Source organism: Phytophthora infestans, genomic scaffold (assembly GCF_000142945.1).
Source record: "Phytophthora infestans T30-4 supercont1.18 genomic scaffold, whole genome shotgun sequence".
Taxonomy (NCBI): domain Eukaryota; phylum Oomycota; class Peronosporomycetes; order Peronosporales; family Peronosporaceae; genus Phytophthora; species Phytophthora infestans.
The window spans coordinates 1,512,486-1,532,737 of NW_003303741.1; the positions used below are offsets into that span (position 1 = coordinate 1,512,486).

Sequence of the window (20,252 nt, forward strand, 5' to 3'; positions counted from 1 at the left end):
GCGACCGCGTGTGGACTCTGTTACCCACACAGGAAGAATGCTCGACGCCTTCCTCTTCAGTTAAGGTCTTGGCGACCGTGTGTGGAACTCTGTTATCCACACAGGAAGCGTATCCATCGTCGTCCTCTTCAGTTAAGGTCTGGGCGACCGTGTGTGGAGCTCTGTTACCCACTGTTCTCAGTGTTCGTGACAGCTACAGCTGTCTGCGGAACTATGTTACCCGCTTGTGGACCTAAGTTACCCACTTGGCCAGCGCCTCCTATGGGCGCTGCCACCATCAAAACATCCTCGGAGTCGTCATATACGTCGACGACGCCTACGCATCTGCCGGATGCTTTGGTACCCTGGCAACCCTTGCGGGGGCCCCGGGTCCTGACGAAGGTGGGAACATGACTCACCAAAGATCTGTCGGACTGCGCAGGGCGGCTGGTACCGATTGCCTTGCCTCGCCAGTCGAGCCAGGGCTCGTAGCTTCTCAAGCCAGGGCATGCAACCAGAGATCGAGTATCGATATGAATCAATACTCGCAGAACGGCGGGAAACCCCGATGGCGACGGCGGAGGTAGCAGTGATAGTGGGGACGAGCATGAAAATCACCACGTGGACAACGCAGGACGACGAGATGACTCCGGACGACGTGCCCGTGATGATGGTAGAGGAGGCCCACATGGTGGGTCAGGAGGAGGTCACGGCGGGAATGGTGGTCGCGGAGGCGATGGCGGTCGTGACGGACGGGATGACGATTATCATGACCGGAGTAGCCGGGGCAGTGGTGAGCAACGCGGATCCACAGGGATGCCGCAGCAGCGCCATTGGTGGGACACGATGACGGCGGCTCAGCAGCGGGAGATCGACCCGCAATTGTTGACCCCAGCGACGATGGCTGCATGAGTGGCACCGCCGCCACCCCCACCATCGCCGGCACCGGTGATTCCCACAGTAGTCGAGCAGAGACCGAAAAGGAAGAGGCTTGAGTTGGAGGACTTCGCAGGCACCGCGGGGGAGAACGTGGTGCCGTGGCTTGATGCGGTGAAGCAGGCACAGCAAATGCAGATGGTGTTGTACGGAGAAGATGGGACGTCCGGTGACTTGTACTATAGCATCTGGGCTCATCTCAAAGGAGCTGTAGCGACGAAATTGGACGCACAGACTCCGCCTGAGATGAAGAACGCCGCGTACTTGGAATGGCACTTAAGGGAGACGTACGGCAGCAGAGAAAGCGCCTGGGAGGTACAGCTACGATTAGTGCAACGACGTCAACAACTCGGAGAACTACTACGAGACTACGCTAATAGCCTCACAGAACTGGGGGCGGGTCATCCAGGCAGGGGCTAATGGTAACCAAATATCATATGATATTTTTGATAGTAATAGTACTATTTTCGATATTAAATAATAATAGTAACTCATTTTTGCAAAAGCTAACATAATATTTTTATATTAGCTCGGAGAACTGAAAAATATTAGATACTACATGATATTTTATGATATTTTCCCACTTAAGTACGTTTCTTGCCAGCTTACCTCTGTGAACCGAGCGGAGCCAAATAACTTTTTCGATCAGGTTCTAGAAAAGCAGTAGGCTTTAAGACTGACGAGTATTTGCTCTAGTATTTCACTGTGACACAGACAAAGGCGATCGAGATGGAAAACTGCAAACGCTTGCAGCTGTTTAACGTTGATAGAGCGAAATCAAGACATTTGTTCTTGTTCTCTTCCGATCTCCTCGTCGACATCGTGCGTCTAATAAACCTGCTGCCTGTGGCGCTAGATTAATGCGCTCAGCAGTGCCAACACACAACGCCAACCTTGCCGTCACTCACAATTGTCCCGGTACTCACGGTTGATTAGTAATACTTCAGCTAGTCGAGCGTTAACGACATCTGATTAGTTAATGTAGCCCGATTACGCAATCATTGAAAAATATAATATCGTATTAACTAATATTAAGTTGATATTTAATAATATCATATTGTCTCAAAAGAAAATATTAGGTGATATTTTTTATATTAACTGGTCTACAGGTGATATTTTCACAATATTAACTTCACCGATTTTGGAGTTACCATTAACCCCTGCATCCAGGTCGACGCCTTCGCCCGTGGCCTGAACAACAAGATCTCAGCACAGACCGTACGCACTGCGAAGCCCTTGACGCTAGAGCAGGCCGTCAGTTTTTCCATTGAGAACTGTGGCAGGTACGGCGAGGGGCTGAAGTGAACAGCTGGGAGCTGGCAGTCCAGATGCATGAAAAGAATCGTGGTCACGAGGCCCACCATGCGAGTGCGGCCACGACGTCGAAACCAACCGACCAACTAGACTGGACAAAACGCGGGCTGAACATTGGAGCCAGTGGCGATTAGCCACTACGATAGGACCCAGAAGGTCGGCCATTGGAGGAAATTACAACACTTAGGGGGTTAGGAAAATGTGGAGTCCTCCCATTGGCGGCATTGCAAGCCATTGAAGCGGCAGCCAGAGCCGGCGAGGGCGAACAGTGAGCTACGCAAACCCAGTGCCACCGCCGGGAAGCAGAAGGTCGCCAAGGCTATGTAGATCAAGTGGGAAGAGAAGAAGAAGCCACCGGCTGCAGCGGCGAGCGAACGCACAGTGCCTCCGGGTGTAGTACATCCTTGGCCAGAAAGTAACCAGCTGTCCCATGAAACAGAGGCTGCGGCGTCAGTGTACGAACCAGTAACGTCGGCGGGGTACCCAGCTGTGTCCGTAATTCATAGCTACCAGTTTGCGTACCAAGGCCATGGAGGAAGAGGAAGTGGCTTTGGTGGGCGTGGACGACCATGAAATAACAAAGGCGGATAGCCAGGTGGACGAGGTGGACGTTTCGGAGGCTATGGGTGACAAGATCGGAACGCTGGGCAAGCACCTGGGCAGAAAGCTACTCAGTGTCGTCCAGGAACGATCTGCTTCTACTGTGGTAAGGGCGACCACTGGTGGAGAGGATGACCCATGCGATTCGCTGATCTACAAGCTGGCTGTACGTAGCCAGCTGCTTCATCGACACCCACGCCAAACCAGCAAGAGGGTGGTGGGACCGCGTCGTCGCAACTTACGGACCAACAACCACTTTTGGGAAACGCCAAGCAGCAGTAGAGGCGGGTACCCCACTGCCGAGGATGAAGCAGCACTCCAGTGGCGAGAAAGAGGTGGACGAAAGAAACAGGAAGCGGATGTACAAACGGAAGAGGCGGCAATCACGATGGAACGAACCTGAGAACGGCTTGTCAGACAGCTGCCGGGTTGATGACAGAAGTGGAAAGACTAAGGGGGAGAGCACGACCGGATTCACTTCCCAAGTAAAGAATTCGAATGGAGAACGAAAACAGACTCGAGCTAAGTCAACTACGGGAAAGAAACCGGCGCATGAGCATGATAGAAACGGCGCGGTGGATGGTTTTACATATCATGAGGAAATCTCATTCAAGAAGAGCGTAGTGACGAAAGACGCGACCGATGGGCAGCCGAACAATCGAATGAAAGGAAGCACAGAGGGAGCGACAGCAAGCAAAGTGCCAGTGCGCACGTGGATGCCACGGGTGTGTGTGAAGCTCTGACGCCGGTGTGCCGAGGGGAAGCTTTGGTCCAACCGATTGTCCCACAAGGACCATTGCGCGTTCAGGAGGTGAAACTGGATACTTACGCACAGTTCAGTGTAGTGAGCGCGGGGTTGCGTCGGTTCGGACGGTGTTTAACCATAGAGGCTCCAGACGATCTGGTCAAAGGATTTGGAGGTGGTCAATTACGAGTGATTGGTGTTGGGCGTTTTCATGGCGTAACCAAGTTTCATCAGGCGGTGATCGTGGACGCGTTGGTAGTGGACGCACCGGGATGTGAATTTCTTGTCGGCGAAGACTGAATGGTGGACAAGCAGGCCAATATAGACTTTGCGAAGAGAGAACTCAAATACAAGGACGAGCGTGGGCAGGGAATTATATTGCCGTTTACCTGTTACGGAGTAACATCGTTGTCTGAGGCAACAAGAAGTTCGGCGATGACGGTGCGGCTGGCCAAGACTGTGAAGGTGTCGACCAATTTGCGTGGTATCGTGCGCGTGCAGGTGGATGCGATCGACGGATCGACGGGTGTCTTTCTCCCGAAGCCCACCCCTAAGCGTTATCTACTGCTGGTACCAACGTTGAGCACTGTACAGAACGGAGAAGTGGCTATGGCCGTACTCAAGCTAGAGAGACAAAGTGAGAAGTTGCCTGAAAGAGCTGAGCTCGATACGTGGATCCCCACCGCCGAAACGATAAAATACTGTATCTGAATGGCGAACTGGACCGTGAACGCGTGGCTCAGTGGGTGGCACAGCTACGAGACCTGGACATCAAGCCGCTCTCGAACGAAGCTAACCTGGATATCGGGGATATGGCACCGTCTGATCGTGCACTGGCGATCGCTCTGCAACACCAGTATGCGTGTAATTGGGGAGAAGAAGGACAGATGTCCGCTGCTATCGACCACTGGCATTGAGCACCATATCAACACCAGGGATACCGCTTCCATCATGCTGCGGCGAAGACGCCACGCAGTACATGGGAACGAGATTATCGACGGAGAAGTGAACAAGATGCTCGTTGATGGCGTGATTGAGGAAGGCCACGGGGCGTGGGGCTTCCCGGTGGTTCTCGTCAAGAAGAAGGACGGCGCCATCAGATTCTGCGTAGATTACAGAGCGCTGAGCGCGGTCACCGAGAAAGATGTCTACCCCTTACCTCGCATTGACGAAACATTGGAGACATTACATGGCACTGAGCGCTATACTTCTTTGGATCTTCACGCAGGATACTGGCAGTTAGCTGTCGCGAAAGAGGGCAAGCTGAAGACCGGGTTCACGACGAGGAAAGGATTGTTTCAGTTCTGCAGAATGTCTTTCGGCCTATGCAAGGCTCCTGGTACTTTCCAACGGCTAATGGACTGTGTACTACGTGGATCGACTTGGGTCAGCTGTCTTGTGTACCTTGATGATGTGACTGTGGTCACCAACAGACCTGTTGCGCAACACATGGTCGCATTGGCGGCAGTACTCGAGCGCCTGGCAGAAGCGGGCCTCAGCTTGAAAGCCAGTAAGTATAGTTTTGCTGTGACCAAGATGGAATACCTTGGCCACGAGTTGTCACCTGAAGGAATCCGTCCTGTTGACCGACTAGTGCAAGCCGTGCGAGACTTCTCGGTGCCAGCGGACGTCGCGGATGTGCGATGTTTTGTTGTCTTGGCAGGCTACTATCGACGATTTATGGCTGATTTCGGCTCGCGAATGGCGCCACTAACGCATCTCTTGAGGAAGGACAGTGAATGGCGATGGGAGAGTGACTGACAGCAAGCTTTGGAATGGGCTAAGTTCCAATTAGTTAGAAAGCCTGTACTCGCCTATCCTGACTACCAGCTGACCTTCAAGCTGACTACGGACGCATCCAAAATTGGGCTTGGAGCTGTACTGTGGCAAGAGCATGACCATGGGGAGCAACCAGCTGCTTTCACGTCGAAAACGAATAATTCCGCGGTAGCGCAGTACAGCGTGACGGAACTGGAGTGCTTGGCGGTAGTATGGGCGGTGAAACGTTTCCGAACACATCTGTATGGTAGAAAATTCACGGTGGTGACGGACCACGTGGCTCTTCGGCTCTACGTTGGATACGGACGGCCAAGGATCTGGCCGGCCGCCTGTACCGACGGGCCCTTGCCCTTCAAGAGTACGACTTTGACATAGAGTATCGGCCGGGAAGATATAATAGCGTGGCTAACGCTCTCTCGCGCAACCCAATAGTCGAGGAAGGCACCAGTACCGGCGAGCAGGATACCACAGCTGCCACGTGTGAACGAGCTGGCCAGACAGAGAGAGAATCAGACTCTTCGGACGAAGATGACTCTATTGCACCCATACGAGCTGTACACGCGAACAGCTCTACAACCGGTATTAAAGAAAGGGTGAAGATGGGTGGTCGCGATGATGAGGAGTACAGTGGGCTGAGAGTAAGAACCCCGGCGACCAGTGCTATTGTTCATGGGGTGCGAGAGCGGATTCGACTGGCCGCTAAAGATGCTTTGGAGTGGGCACTGCAGGTAATGAGGGCGAAAGAGGGGTACAAGGAGACCGCACCGCCGGACAACAGTAGTGGTGTGTTAGAGGACGTGTCTGGGGATGCTCATGTCGCGAAAATAACCATAGTGGCTCTACTGCCACAACTGATCAAGAACGGGGAAACGTCGCAAAGGCTGCAGCAGATAAAGAGACGAGACGAGGTCTGGATATCCTGATTGACGACCCGGCAGTGGCCGTGGCGCGCAATGTGAAGACTTACCGAGTGGAGACGGTGGAGCCGGACTTGATGCAGTTCACTGACGTTGAAATCAAGCGCGCTCAAAGAAGCCCGCGACAGTATCTGGGCGGGACATTTGCGAGGTCCACCTACTTACGAGCGATTGAGCCGAATGTACTGGTGGCCACACATGCAAGAGACTGAAGGATGTAGCGCGGAAGTACAGGTGGACGGAGCACAAGACTAGGGAGCCGCACAAGAAGTACGTTGCTTCTCTAGGACGCTTGGTACACGTATCTCCACAGGACCCGGAACGCTTCTACTTGCGACTTCTCATGTGTAACCAACTCTCGACTAAGCCCTTTGCGGATCTTCGAACGGTTAATGGTACTGGGCATCCTACATATCAGCAAGCAGCTTTGGAGCTGGCGTATTTAAAAATGAGGACGAGTGGATACATTGCTTACGCGAAGCTGCCGAGGTCAAGATGCCGTCCCAGCTACGCCAACTCTTCGATTTACTTAATGCCTGGCAATGCCAAAGATCTATGGGACAGGTTCAAGAAGGATATGTCAGAGGATTACGCTCGAAGCATTGGGGAAAGAGACGCGGACCTGCATAATGTAGGTGCATCTTCAAATGGCGGAGTACAAGACATTCAAAAAATTGGCTAATTACTTGGCTACGAACCAAAATTCCTTCGATACGTACTGCCTTCCTCTGCTAGCCGATTACGACGATGTATCCGCTCAAGTTGACGACCAAGGTAGAGCGTCGGGCGGTGTCGTCCAGCAAGAGATTGACGCGTACCCAAAAACGAACTGGAGCATATTGCGGAACAAGCGGGCCCCTTAAACAGCAACCAGAGGATATTTTTTATCAAGCTATCGATGCTGTGAGCAGACCGGTTTAAGGGGAGAAGCTTTTCTTCTTGGATGGTCCGGGCAGAACAGGAAAGGTGTTTCTACTCGAGCAAATACTTGCTCACGTTCAGATGCAACGTAAGGTTGCCATCGCGGTTGCATCGAGTGGGATTGCAGCCACTCTGTTAGCTGGAGGCCATACCGCGCATTCAACGTTCCGGGTTCCCCTCAAACTTACAGAGACGTCGACGTGCAGCCTTTCATGGCAGAGCCAGAAATCGGAATTGATTCGTAGCGCGATTTTGATCCTTTGGAACGAAGCGCCGATGGAGAACCGAGCTTGCTTTGAGGCTGTTGACAGGTCGCTTCGGGATATTATGAAGATCGAGCTGGAGCCGTTCGGCGGAAAGGTAATGGTGTTCAGCGGAGATCACCGCTATATTCTACCTGCAGTGAAGGATGCTACGCGTGCGCAGACGATTCAAGCTTGCTTCAAGTCTTCCCCGCTATGGGAGCATTTGCGGCAAGTGCGGCTGACCGAAAACATGCGTGTCCGCACCGCCCCAGACGCGACCAGTGCGGCTGAGTGAGCAGGGGTCTCCAAATTTTTACTTCAGATCGGAGAAGGCCGTTAGCTGGTCAACCATGAGATCGGTGATGGTGACATATGCCTTCCACGCGGCATGTGTATCATTGCAGAACGACGGGTACAGCAAATGACCTCTGCTGAAGAAGACGCGGATATTGAGCCTCCCCCAAGTTTCAGGTTACTCCCTCCGGCGGACGCGGAGCACGAGCGAGACTCGAACGAAGTTGAAGAAGACCGACGAGTCCACAGCGTCAACGCACTCATAGATGCGGTGTACCCGGGCGTTGATACTGAGAATTTACCCGATGAATACTTCGTTGAGCGAGCCATACAAGCCCCCACAAATGCGAGTGTTTGGCGTATCAGCGACATGGTTGCGGAACGGCTGTCAGGCGAAATGAAGGCGTATCGCTTGGTGGACAGCCTCGAAGGGGTCGCCGATGCAAATATGTTTGAGCAGGAGTTCTTGAACTCTCTTAACTTCTCCGGTATCCCTCCACACAGGATTGTTCTGAAGGTTGGAACACCTATCATCATGATGAGAAACCTGAAAAGCGACACAAGACTTTGCAACGGAACGCGGCTTCGGGCTGTGTCTCTGCGCGAGAGAAGCATCGATGCTAGCATAATGTCCGGGTCGCTCTAGGGTAAGAAGGTGTTTATTCCTCGGATCGTCTTTTATAGTGAGGACGAAGACAAGGCGTTCCCGTTCTAACTCAACCGTAAGCAGTTCCCAGTGGTTACAGCGCTCCTTAGGACTATCAATAATGCCCAAGGCCAATCGATCCACCACGTTGGTATCGACTTGGAATCACCGGTCTTCTCACATGAGCAACTTTATGTGGCGTTGTCGAGAGTGACATAAAAAAGGCGATCAAGATTGCTGTGGATCCAGAGGCCATCGATGAGGCCGGGAACGTACACACCAACGATATTGTGTACAGAGCGATCTTTGGAACGCGGGCTTGGTAGGGCACGTAATGCATATACTACATTTAGCTTTGATTTCGAAATGGTTTTTAATCCGCCGCAGCGCAGCGGAGGCGGTCAGCCCACACTACATCAACCAACCATGCCCTAGCGTCCGCGGAGCGGGCGCCCAGACAGCTAGTTCTAGCTACCTAAACTTGCAGTCTGTCTGTCCGCCGCCTGTTAATCTGTCTGTCGATTTCATCTCTCCCTGCTTTGACCTTCAATTTCGCATGGCTAGACTCGGCCTTTCTGATATATTTTCGTCCCTCCTTACCCACGGCGCTTATCTTTCTGACTCGACCTTACTATGCCAAAATTATAATATAGCCATAACGGGGACACAATAAACTCGCGCTCACTGGGTGATACTCGTCGACCTGCGACACTGACTGGATCTGTAGCACGATCCGACCGTCTTCACTTTCGCGATGGACATGCGTTAAGCATTTCGGCCGAGGACGAAACGCACCGATTAATTGCAAACGACAAATCTAGCTGTGTTAGCGATTGCATATTTACATTTTGCTACTCAAACCTGTCCTATGTGCATCAACTCGGGCACGCTAATTACCGTTATTTGTAGGGGCTTTGCAAATATTTTATTATACTTCACCTAGCACTCACCACTGCCACGGTGTAATGAAGGCACACGGGGCTGCATGGCCATTGCACAATCTGCACCCCTGCACTACACGCGATAAATACATGCGCGCACGGTGGATAGTGTCCATAGTCGATGTTATTGCCTATAAGGTATTAATTTGTTTGTTAATTTGATTATAGTGTAATTATAGCAAAATATATTAGACAATACCGCATTTTAATATTTTGTTTAATAAGAAATACCAGCGTTGCATTACCGTGTTATTATAAATTTTTACGCAAGTTATTGGTTTAAACAGTAGAGTTTGTTTTCTCGCCCACCGTCTGCAGCATGGTGGGGTATACGTGCAAGCAACGCAAGGGCAAGATTCCTGCTTCTGCTGAATCCGCAGTGTTTAACGACGGATCCACGGGCGCGCTGTGGAGCGGGAAGCTACAGAACGGCTACGCGTCCGAACAATCAGCGGACGAGACATCGCGTAACGCTATTTCGCCTGCGCGAACGGGCCAAATGCGACCGAGATCTGGGAGGAAAGGCCCCACCTCCTGATTCGGCCGAAGGGCGCCGCCAGGAAAGCCTGGCGAATGTCAGGAACGCGGTGGGCCCTGCCTGGTACCTTGAGAAGAAAAGGAGGAGGAGCTGCCCTCTCAAGCTGACCGCCTGAAACGTCAAGTATATTGAGCAGAAGAAGTAGCAGAAGAGCAAGTAATTTAGAATATTCACCATTACAGGCCTCATTACCCTGTCTATCTTTGAAGTTTATTTTCTGACGGATATGTTGAGGCTTTGGATGACACCTATAGTAAAGCGAGTTAGCGTTGTCAATAATGGTGTGCTTTGTACTGACACACGACTGTATTCCACGCCAGTATAGAGCTGTGGTTATTGATCTGTACATTCGACCGCTTCAAGTGGGTCATATGACAAATGCGGCACATTCAAAATATAGACGGTCAATGTACGCGCTCATTTGAACACCATGTAGGTTTTAGTATTTATAAATGACGCTCAATATTGACTATTCAATTTACGTGCTCCCGCTAATAGCAAACGACAGTGTTTAAGCAAGCACAAATCCGAGATTACGCGTGATGGATAGAAGCCTACATCGACACGAGCGCGTGTGCCGTAGTACAGACCATACAGATGGGTGTGGCAAGTAGATGTAATACTGTACTTTAGCTCCCTGTCTATAATGGTCGAGGCAAAAGCTCGGTTGAGTCGAGAATGGCTAGAAGGAATACCCGCTGCGCGCGTATATATCGCGTTGACTGCTGCATAAAGACCGTCAGTACGATTGCCTGTATCGCCGCGGTATGATCTGTGCCCAGTTAGTGATGCGCGAGGTCACTTAGACAGATACATCATAAGCGTATGCCCAATAACCTATCACGACGATGCAAAAGTACCGAGGAAGCAGCTGTAACGCCATACATAGGTTTGGTTTATCACGAACACGTGGCATATATTGGTGGCCTTGTGAGATACGTACAGACACATCAAGTATCACGCGGAGCCATACGGAGGGAGAAATTGGTGCTTTCGTGACCATCGCCTGATACTAGCGGCTCTAAACTTTATATGCATGCGGAGATGATCAAAACTTGATCCGGTTGACCGTCGCGATCAACAGTATCGCCCCGAGTACCTCTCGGCTACACAAATTAGTTCTTGCCAGTTCAATTCACGCGAGAGTGGCGCAGAATTCCAGTACGCTTTGGTAGACGTGTTTGTTATCGCTAAGCTTATCCGGAATCTTTTCTCCGATTTATGCTCAGGTTTGGTGTTACAATGATAATAAACCACCTTCTGAACAATAGAGAGTGACTTTACAATGAAGCGCACCTTAGCGTGGTGCCATTTCAGTGGCGGAGCCCTCAACTGAGATTTAAAAATAAACATCTTGCAGGGTAAGATGGTGTTCGTCTTGCAGTAACGACGAATACTCCCTCCACGCAATCATTTACAGTCATGGCTACCTATACCATGGTATCCGACAATATTAATTCGAGCTAGATCTATCACGCGAGTATATCTGGCTACAAAAGAAGCAGCAGGAAGGTCGAAAGGCAATTGGTAGGGTAGAACACGCGAGCACTGAGAATATTGGGTACAGTGGTCTCTTTGGAGCGCAAAATAAGCAGAGCACGGAATACATTTCCCGCCTCCTAACCTTGTAATCTGTCCGTCCGTCTGTCAATAAGTCCGTCGGGTTCCTTTCTTGCTGCTTTTTCCTGCCTTTTCGCAGGGCTACACTCGGGCCTTTCTTATACAGTTTCCTCCCATCTTACCGACCGCGCCTATCTTTCTGACTCGACCTAACTATGTCAAAATTACAAATATATCCAAAAGCGTGACGCAATTAACTCGCGCCCTGATTGGGCAATACCAGCCGACCTGCGACACTGACTGGATCTGTTGCACGATCAGACCGCCTCTCTCCCTCGCGATTGGACGTAAGGTAAACATTTTCTGCCGAGCACGAAACGCATCGATTGGTTGCAAGCAGCCAGGCGAGCTGCGCAGATGTTCGATTATTGACATTTAGCTACGCAAAACCTGTCGTATGTACTGCAAATCGGGCACAGTAACCACTTTATTTTCTAAGAGCTCTACACACTTCTCAAATAGAGATATTTATTATTATTAATGTAGACTTCACAGACCAGTATTTTGTAAGAGCTCTGGGATGTTATTTTCCACACACTTTTTAAAGTAAAGACGATATTGATAATATTAGTATTATTAAAATAAGCTTCACAGGCCGCATTTGTAAGAGCTCGGCGATGCTATTTTCCACAGACTTTCTAAAGTAGAGACGATAGTATTTTTTAATACTAAAGTAGGCTTCACGACCAGCGCTTTTTGTAGGGACTTTGCGAATATATATCTTCTTTACTTCACCTGGCACTCACCACTGCCACCGTGCAATGAAGGCGCGCGGCTGCACGGTCATTGCGCTATCTGCTCCCGTGCACCCCACCCGACGAATGCATGCGCGCACGATAGATAGTTGTTTTAGTCAATTTATATTGCATGTAAAGTATGTATTTGTTTAAAAATCTGATAATAATATATTATAACAAAGCCAAATAATACTATTTAAAAACATTTTAATATTTTGCCTAATGATAAATACCAGTCTTCCAGTACCGTGCTATTAGCTAATGTTCGGACGCAAGTAATTGGTTAAAACAATAAGTTTTGCTAACTTACTCACAGTTTGCCAAATGGTGAGCCCTGTGTGCAAGCAATGCGAGGCGAAGATTGACCCGCTTCTGCTGAGCCCGCAGCGGTCTACGACGGATTCCTGGGTGCGCTGTGTCTGCTGCGGGAAGCTGCAGTACGGTTATGTGCTCCGTACGATCCGTACAATCAGCGGGCAGAATATCGTGCGGCGCTGTATTGCCTGCGAGAACGGCCCAAAGGCGGTTGAGTTCTGGGAGGAAAAGCTCCCACCACCTGATTCGACCAAAGTGCGCCGCCAGGAAAGCCTGGCAAACGTCAAGAAAGCGATGGGTCCTGACTGGTACCCCAAGAAGAAAAAGAGGCGCAGCCGCCATCGCATGCTGACCGCCCGAAACGTCAAGTACATCGAGCAAAAGAAGCAGCAGAAGAGCAGGTGATTTGGATACATTCTTATAGCCCCTTACCCCGTATAGTTTTGTATACTGACTGACGGTGCGGGGTTTGAAGCCGCACATACGGTAAGCTGACTATGGTGTTGACGCACCTACAGAGCGTAGCGCGCTTCAAAAAATAATTAGACATGGAATCAACTGTGCACCGCTGCAAATTGGTGGTTCCTATCCGCATACGCGTCACCGTAGATGGCACGTACACTCGCTCACATGGGCACACGCTAAACCATGCTATCTGTACCATCAGCTCTTATAGCGTATATTTCACTAATTGGCGCTCACAAATTTAAGCTACAGTATTGAGTGGGAACTACGTGCGACGAATAAGCTGCTGTTGGCATAGATACTACCAGTGCGTAACAGTGCAGACCGTACAGATGAACGTGGCAAGTCGATGTGTATGAACGCAATATTGTATTTTAGTGTCCTGCTCATAATGGCCGAGATGAGAGCTCGGTTGAGTCGCGGATGACTATAAGGGTGTACCCACCTCGCGCGTATATATCCGCGTTGGCTACTGCTAAGAGACGCGCGTTCAGTATACATGTATCGCTGCGGAATGGCCTGTGCCCAGTTAGTGACGCGCTTGATTATACAGACTGATTTACCAATAGCGTAAGCACAGAAAGCTAGCACGACGACGCAAAAGTCCCGATAAAGAAACAGTGACCCCATACATAGGTTGGGCTATCACGAGTGCGTGGCAAATACACTCATTAACGACCTTGCGATATATGCACGGACACATCAAATAGCACGCCGAGCTGATAAGTAGGCAGCGAAAGTTCTCCATCTAATGTATATGAACTATTATTCAATTTAAGTCTAACCATCACTACGATCTGATACTCTGCCTACGGCCATATATCTTCGTATGTTGCAGCCGGTCAAAAGAATGTGCACGCAGTAGTGCCTCTTCGTCCGATCTGGACGAGGCCTTTTGTCGTACATATCGGACCCAGTATAATGTCAGTCGGAAAGGATTTACGCCACTCTATCAGTCAGTAGCTATACAAATAAGTCAGAAAGTACGTCAGCTATGCAAGTTAGATAAATGCATGCGGAATATAGTGGAAATACCCTTCAGTAACATCACAAACAGCTCAGCAGAATAATTTCAAAGCCTAATATTGATGTTTGTGGCGACCATCGGCAAATACTACATATCCTAAAAGATACTTCGCGCGCGGAGCTGATTAACATTGCTCTATTCGACCGTCGCAATCGATGAAATGTGTCGACTGCCTCACGGCGATGACGTGCAGATGGGTAATATGTGTGAGTAGGCGTATTTACTCTAGCTACACTGGGATTCCTCACCGATCTACGCATATTTCGTAGCATCATTGATACTGACCCGTCTTCCGTACAGCATATATTAGCTTTGCAACCACGCGCGCCTCCGATTCGTGTCATTTTGGGAGCAATGCGCTCAAACGAGATTATAGACAAAACCTTCCAGGATAAGATGGTGCACATATTGCGGATCACGTTAAACCCAGGTCATGTCTACCTTTAATATGACGATCAACAATACGCATTCGATCTAGATCTATCACGCGGGTATCTATCTGTAACATCCAACTGTCACGCCTACATATTTATATGTGATGTTTCCAAAAGTGACTTTAAGAAATTCTAGCGGTACACGCTCCAGAGGCGGACAGTGGGGCATAACATGAGAACGATAAGGATATTGTGTACGGTGTTGTTTAGGAGCGTAACATAAGTAGATCACAGTAAACAAATATTATATGTAGATTCGCTCTAGGTAGAAACTCTAAGCCCACCGCAGCGCAGCGGAGGTGGTCAGCCCTCTCTACACCAATCGGCCATGCCCTAGCGTCCGCGGGGCGGGCGCCCAGAGCGCTAGTATATGTATTATGTTGCTTTGCTTTAAGTAAAACTTTCAAAGCCCACCGCGGCGCAGCGGAGGTAAGCAGCCCTCTCTACACCAACCAAACATGTCCTTGCGCCCGCGGAGCGGGCGTTTCGAACGTTACTCTTAAAAAAGTGAATGTCCTTCTGTCTGTCTGTCTGTCTGTCCTGTCTGTCTGTCTGTCTGTCTGTCTGTCTGTCTGTCTGTCTGTCTCGTCACGCTTTTTCGACCCTTTGATTAGCTGAAAGAGATGTATTATGTCAGTATATTTGAGACATGGAAGATTTCTGATTTAGAATAATGTAAATTAATTAAAGCTTTCTAGATATTAATTAGACAATTGTTTCCAAATTAGAGCATTCTAGATATAAAGGGTCGGTAACTGTAGCGTGGCGTTTGGGAAATTAATGAGCCCTAAAAGTGGATAACTACCTGGGAATAACACCAATTGTTTTGAGCAAACACGCCGTTTAGCAAGAGAGGATACTACTAAAGCAGGTAGAAGTCTATTTTTAGAGAGAAATAGTGAAGAAGTTTAGCTAATTGAGAGAGCCCTGAGATCGCTGCACGCCTTTGCCACGGAGTGCAAGCGAACAATATAGTCAGTGAATACAAAATAATATGGCAATAAGATCTATTATGTTCAGAATAAGATCCAAGGGTGAGTAAAAAAAATTTTACCGCAGAAAAAAGCGCAATTTATGCAGTGAAGTCCTGTACTAATTTCTGGGAATTGGTTGCGCCGCAAAGCGGCGCAACGAGCTGGCTTGTTGCTATATAAAAGGAAAGCAAACTATGCATCTAAACGTGGTAAGAATTACTCTGTCCATTAAATGCAAACATGCAAAGATTTGAAAAAAACTGATGAGTTTTCTTACAAGCGTTAATGACGAGTACAATAGTACTAAGGTGGGGTGTCGTCTCTTTTTTTAAAACCGCACCTTTTCTTCATGCAATTTTATGATTTTAAACTGCTGCACCGAGACCGTGCGTCGCACACTGAGGCCGTGGTTTACGGTACTCAGTACAATCAAATTAAGCAATGTCGACCACTGTTACTTTTCCTACTTTTCTTTTTAAAAATAGTTTGAAAAAAAGTGCTGCGTAGTAGCGTGTATCGCCTCAAATAATGTTGGGAAGAACGAAACTAGTTTATGAGCGGGCGGGTTGCTGACAAGATCGTAGTAAAGAGCTCTATTTAGAACAGTAAAACAATAACAACAACACTAGTGTCTTGCAATAGATGCGTTTCTTTGGCCTGGGAGGACATTTGATTTTTTGTATTCGTTTTGAAAGAAAAAAGTAAAATGTTAATAACGCTATGTACAAAAGATGAATTTTAGAAAATAGTAATTAAAACACTAATGTTGAGCGGATGGCCCAAAGTGCAGCCGAGAGAGACGACGATTGCGTCATGAACATCGAAAAAAGCATCCACGAGCTGTTGCAGCATGTACAGCCAAGATAAGTAGGTCCAAGCGATAGCAACAAGAATCACTATTGGGCGAGCTTGCTTTGAGTATTCTGGTCAAGGTGGCGCTGTAATTCCCCGACATATAAATTCGCCGTGGTATCATAAAAAAAGTCAAAATGACACGACATAAAAAATAATCAAAACATCATTGCTCCCAACCGGAATTAAACCGGGTTTGTGCTGGACTCTGGGGGTACGACATTGAATATAGCTGGAAAAATCATTGTTCCCTACCGAAGTTATACCGGATTTTGTGTGGGAGACCCGGACTCTGGGGTCCATAGAATTTGGCGAATTCCAGACAACTGGGCTTGTTTCGTTGTTCTGGTTCACGATACAAGATTTATTGTAAAACATAAGTCCATTACCGATAGCACATTACCTATTAACCATTTAGAGATTTTGTAAAATTAGATTCGGATACTTTCACGTGCTTGACGTTACGTTGATTTCACAAAAGCTTATCAGTACTGTTGCTCTCTTTATAGAAAGCACCAGTGCAGATGCTTCAGTAAGCGTTTGTTAACTTTAGAGAGCGAGCGTACCATGAACCTTGTGGTTGTACGTGGCTGTAATGTTACAAAAACTTCTCAGAGGAAAATTAGGAAAAAAAGAAGAATGGGAGGTCTTCCGGCTGAGTGAAAAGCTCAATTCCCAAATATTTTGAGGACTGCACACCGAAGAAAGAACTATTAGCGCATCCGAAAAGTTGTTGGAGATCTACAGCCTAAAAAAATCATGCTATCTGGTTGCCACCTTTTGTTCAACGTTGGCTGTGTCCGGACGTAACCACACTACGTTGGCTCGATTTACTAAGGGTACGGGGGTGGCATGAGTTCTGTTATTCACTGGCCTTCCGTGTATCGCATTGAAGCACCGTGAGCAAGTGGCGTCGTGGTTACAGTCCACACAAATGAAATCTGCCAAGGCGTTCCGACACAGCATACAGTTTGCTGGTTGCACCGGCATCTTCGCCCATCTACTCTCTTCATCAGCGCTCGGGTCGTTAGTGGTTGCTCTCCTAGCAGCAAAACGAATGTTCGCGTAACAACCGATGCAGTAGCGAGCACCAGTTGCTGTCTTCCGTCTACTAACAAAATTCACAGAGCACCTTGCACAGAGTATGAAGTGGTCAGGTGGCCCCACCGACGACTCTCTGGTGTCAAGCCTTTCATAGTAACCTGCTCCGTGAGCGTCCTGGCGGTAAACCCACGTGGTCGACTCAGTAGGAATCAGCAGTTCGTCGCTCCCAATAAGCCTTGGCGGTTTTCGTCGGAGTTCATGTGGTCGAGCAAGGTTAAAATACACGACCAGGCCGGAGCTAGGCTCGATCCGTTTAATGAACGTCACCCGAATAATCCGACGACACACGAGCCGTGCCTGTCGAGAGCGAAACATCATCTGAATACGCGTCGCAGCGATATTCTGGTGTCTCTGGAGTTCCCACTCCGTCTGCTTATCGTTGAGACGAGCTAAAGCTTCGTCAATTCGCGTCTGGATGAGAGCCTCGCAAGCGATTATCTGACAATCTTCAAGAGCGACTTCGTCGCACCAATACTTTTCGTACGTCACCGTGTTTAGATAAAACGCCTTGGTCAGTTTCCTGGTGACAACGCCGTGAGGGGCTTCCAGGAACACCTGCCACCGACAGTCTGTCGGAAGTATTGTGGCCGAAGCATGTTCAGGATCTCGCTCGAGTTCATCTCGAATCCACTTGGCATCCGTTTGGAAAATCCGATTCGCGTCTGCTAGTATCTGGGACTTTGCGTCACGCGTGTCGAGCCAAGAGAACGTTTTAGAACGGACTTCCACAGCAACTTGCTCCCGAATAGAAGTCCAGGCCACAGCTGCCTCCAACTGTGCAGCACGCTCTCGACTGGCTTTGTACTGGATACGCTCTTCGTTTTGCTTCTGCAACTTGCGGTTCGCGTGAACTCGATCAGTAGCCTCGATGAAGGAGCGTCTGCGACCCATTTCGGCCGACGCAAGAGCTTTTGCGGCAACGGCAGCACTTAGATTGTCTTCAACTTCCATCTGAGCGCTCTCGGCTTCAATCTGCTCGAGCAGCCAAAAGTCTTGTTGCAGTTGTCGTCCACGAATATCTGCTGCTGCAACTTCCTTTTCTCGCCGCTGGTGGAACAGCCAAAAGTCGATACTTGATCGCAAAGCTAGAAAGACACATGGATACGTTTAGATCTTTCATTGCTGCGAAACGAGGATTTAAACTCTTACTTTTCCGACGTCGAGCAGCAATGAACGTCATAGCCGCTTGCTTACAATAGCCACTTCGCAGCTTTGCGTCCTAGGAAACAGCACCAGAAGTTAACCCATTTTTGTGTCCTTAAGTTAAATTTCCCTCCCTCTTTACCTCGTGAAACGTGGCCCATGAACGCCAGTATCGGTTTTGACATCTGTGAACGTCATGACGTTCGCTACGTTTCCACGCTGCAGCATGTCTAAATTTTACACATCGAAAATACAGAATTAAAATTCTAGAGTTGAGTCAGTACACCTTCTAGATAGATGTCTTACATGAGCTGCAGAGAGCGCCAAAACAACGCCCATGGTCTGAAAGTAAAGCGCAGGAGCGAGGAGTTTCGTTGTTTCCCTGCCGCTAATACCATCGCGTGCATTTCTTGACGTCGTTGATGGTTTTGTCTGAATCTCCTCACCAATTTTACCTTCGAGCAAAATCGGAACTGCGCGTCACCCCTTCGCATTAACTTGCGACAGGCTACGAACCTCTTCCATCGTGCAAATCTGTGACGAGGTTCCCGAGTTTTCCAAATATCTAGTGCCTTTTCAATACGAACACGAGCTTCCTCCTTATGAAAACGCTCCTTCGCGTGCAGGTATATATCCCGGTAAAAGATCAGTCGAGTGTCGTCAGTCAAGCGTTTCCAACACAGCGTCTTCATGGTCTCGAGCAGCTTTGGGTGCGCATCTTCAGTTTGGATAGAATCAAATTATTTCGAACATTAATCTGAAACATTTTAGATCGCGTCAGATACTGGACCTACCTGAGTAATCCCAAAAAGTTTTTTCAGCAATAAAACTTCGTCTACGTTGAGTCATCGCAGCCAGCAATTCCGTCACAAACGGCTGCATCTTTGCTTCGTCCACTCCAGCACCACACGCAGTGAAGAGAATTTGCTGTAGGTCTCGTCCTCGAATGGCCATTTTCATATCTCCAATAGCCGCCGAGTTTTCAACTAAGGGAAATGCAAACTCGTGGAACCAGCGCGCTACCATCTTCTTCTCACCTTCACGCCAGCGATCAAGTACGAACAATGCGTTTAAAACCTCACGATAGTCAATCGCTGACGCTTCAGGGTGGCGTTGGAACGCTTGGAAGACATTGCGCAAACACGAGGCAATATGTGACGTGTGAGCGGAATTTAAGGATAAATGGAGCGATTTACTAAACAGAATCTCCATCTGCGGCATCGTGACGAGGTGCGTTGCTACGCCCTGCCGAAAATCGCGAGCCACGTCGATCAGCCACACCATGGACGTCAATTTGTGAAGTGGGGTAGGAGTTGGAGGATCCGTGAGTTCATTAGAGATCGGAGGTCCCTTTTTAGATGTTCCGACTGCAGCTGGTGGTAGCTTCGACTTGTTTACCAAACCTTCTGTACGATTAGTCATTAGTTCACTGACGAGTGCGTATAGATGGCGGATGTGATGCCATCGATTGAGAAATCGCTCTCGACAGTGCTGCTGCTGGTTCTGGAACTCTGAATTCACCTGCTGCTCGAATTGTCGAGCAATCGCTTCTTCTCGTCGGTCCTTGAGTCGAAGTGGGCACCATGTGTTGCCAACGCTACCTCCAAGCCGAAGCTTCTGCAGTATCGGCGAGCGTGGAGACGTGAGGCGGCGTTTGAAGTCGCGCTTATGAAGATGGTCACCGATGCCGCCGATTGACTGCATGGGTATCAGTTGAGTGTGACGG

General features: G+C 49.0%; 2 protein-coding genes across 2 annotated transcripts; both read right to left on the minus strand.

The window, feature by feature from the left end:
- Positions 1-17,041: 17,041 nt before the first annotated feature.
- PITG_10490 (uncharacterized protein) lies at positions 17,042-18,334 on the minus strand (the record flags this gene model as incomplete). The annotated part of the gene is made up of 1 exon (XM_002902228.1): positions 17,042-18,334. The coding sequence occupies one exon, from the start codon at positions 18,332-18,334 to the stop codon at positions 17,042-17,044; it is 1,293 nt and encodes a 430-aa protein (XP_002902274.1).
- A 494-nt stretch (positions 18,335-18,828) lies between these two features.
- Positions 18,829-19,375, minus strand: PITG_10491 (uncharacterized protein; the record flags this gene model as incomplete). The annotated part of the gene is made up of 2 exons (XM_002902229.1): positions 18,829-19,244; positions 19,321-19,375. The coding sequence occupies 2 exons, from the start codon at positions 19,373-19,375 to the stop codon at positions 18,829-18,831; spliced, it is 471 nt and encodes a 156-aa protein (XP_002902275.1).
- Positions 19,376-20,252: the final 877 nt, after the last annotated feature.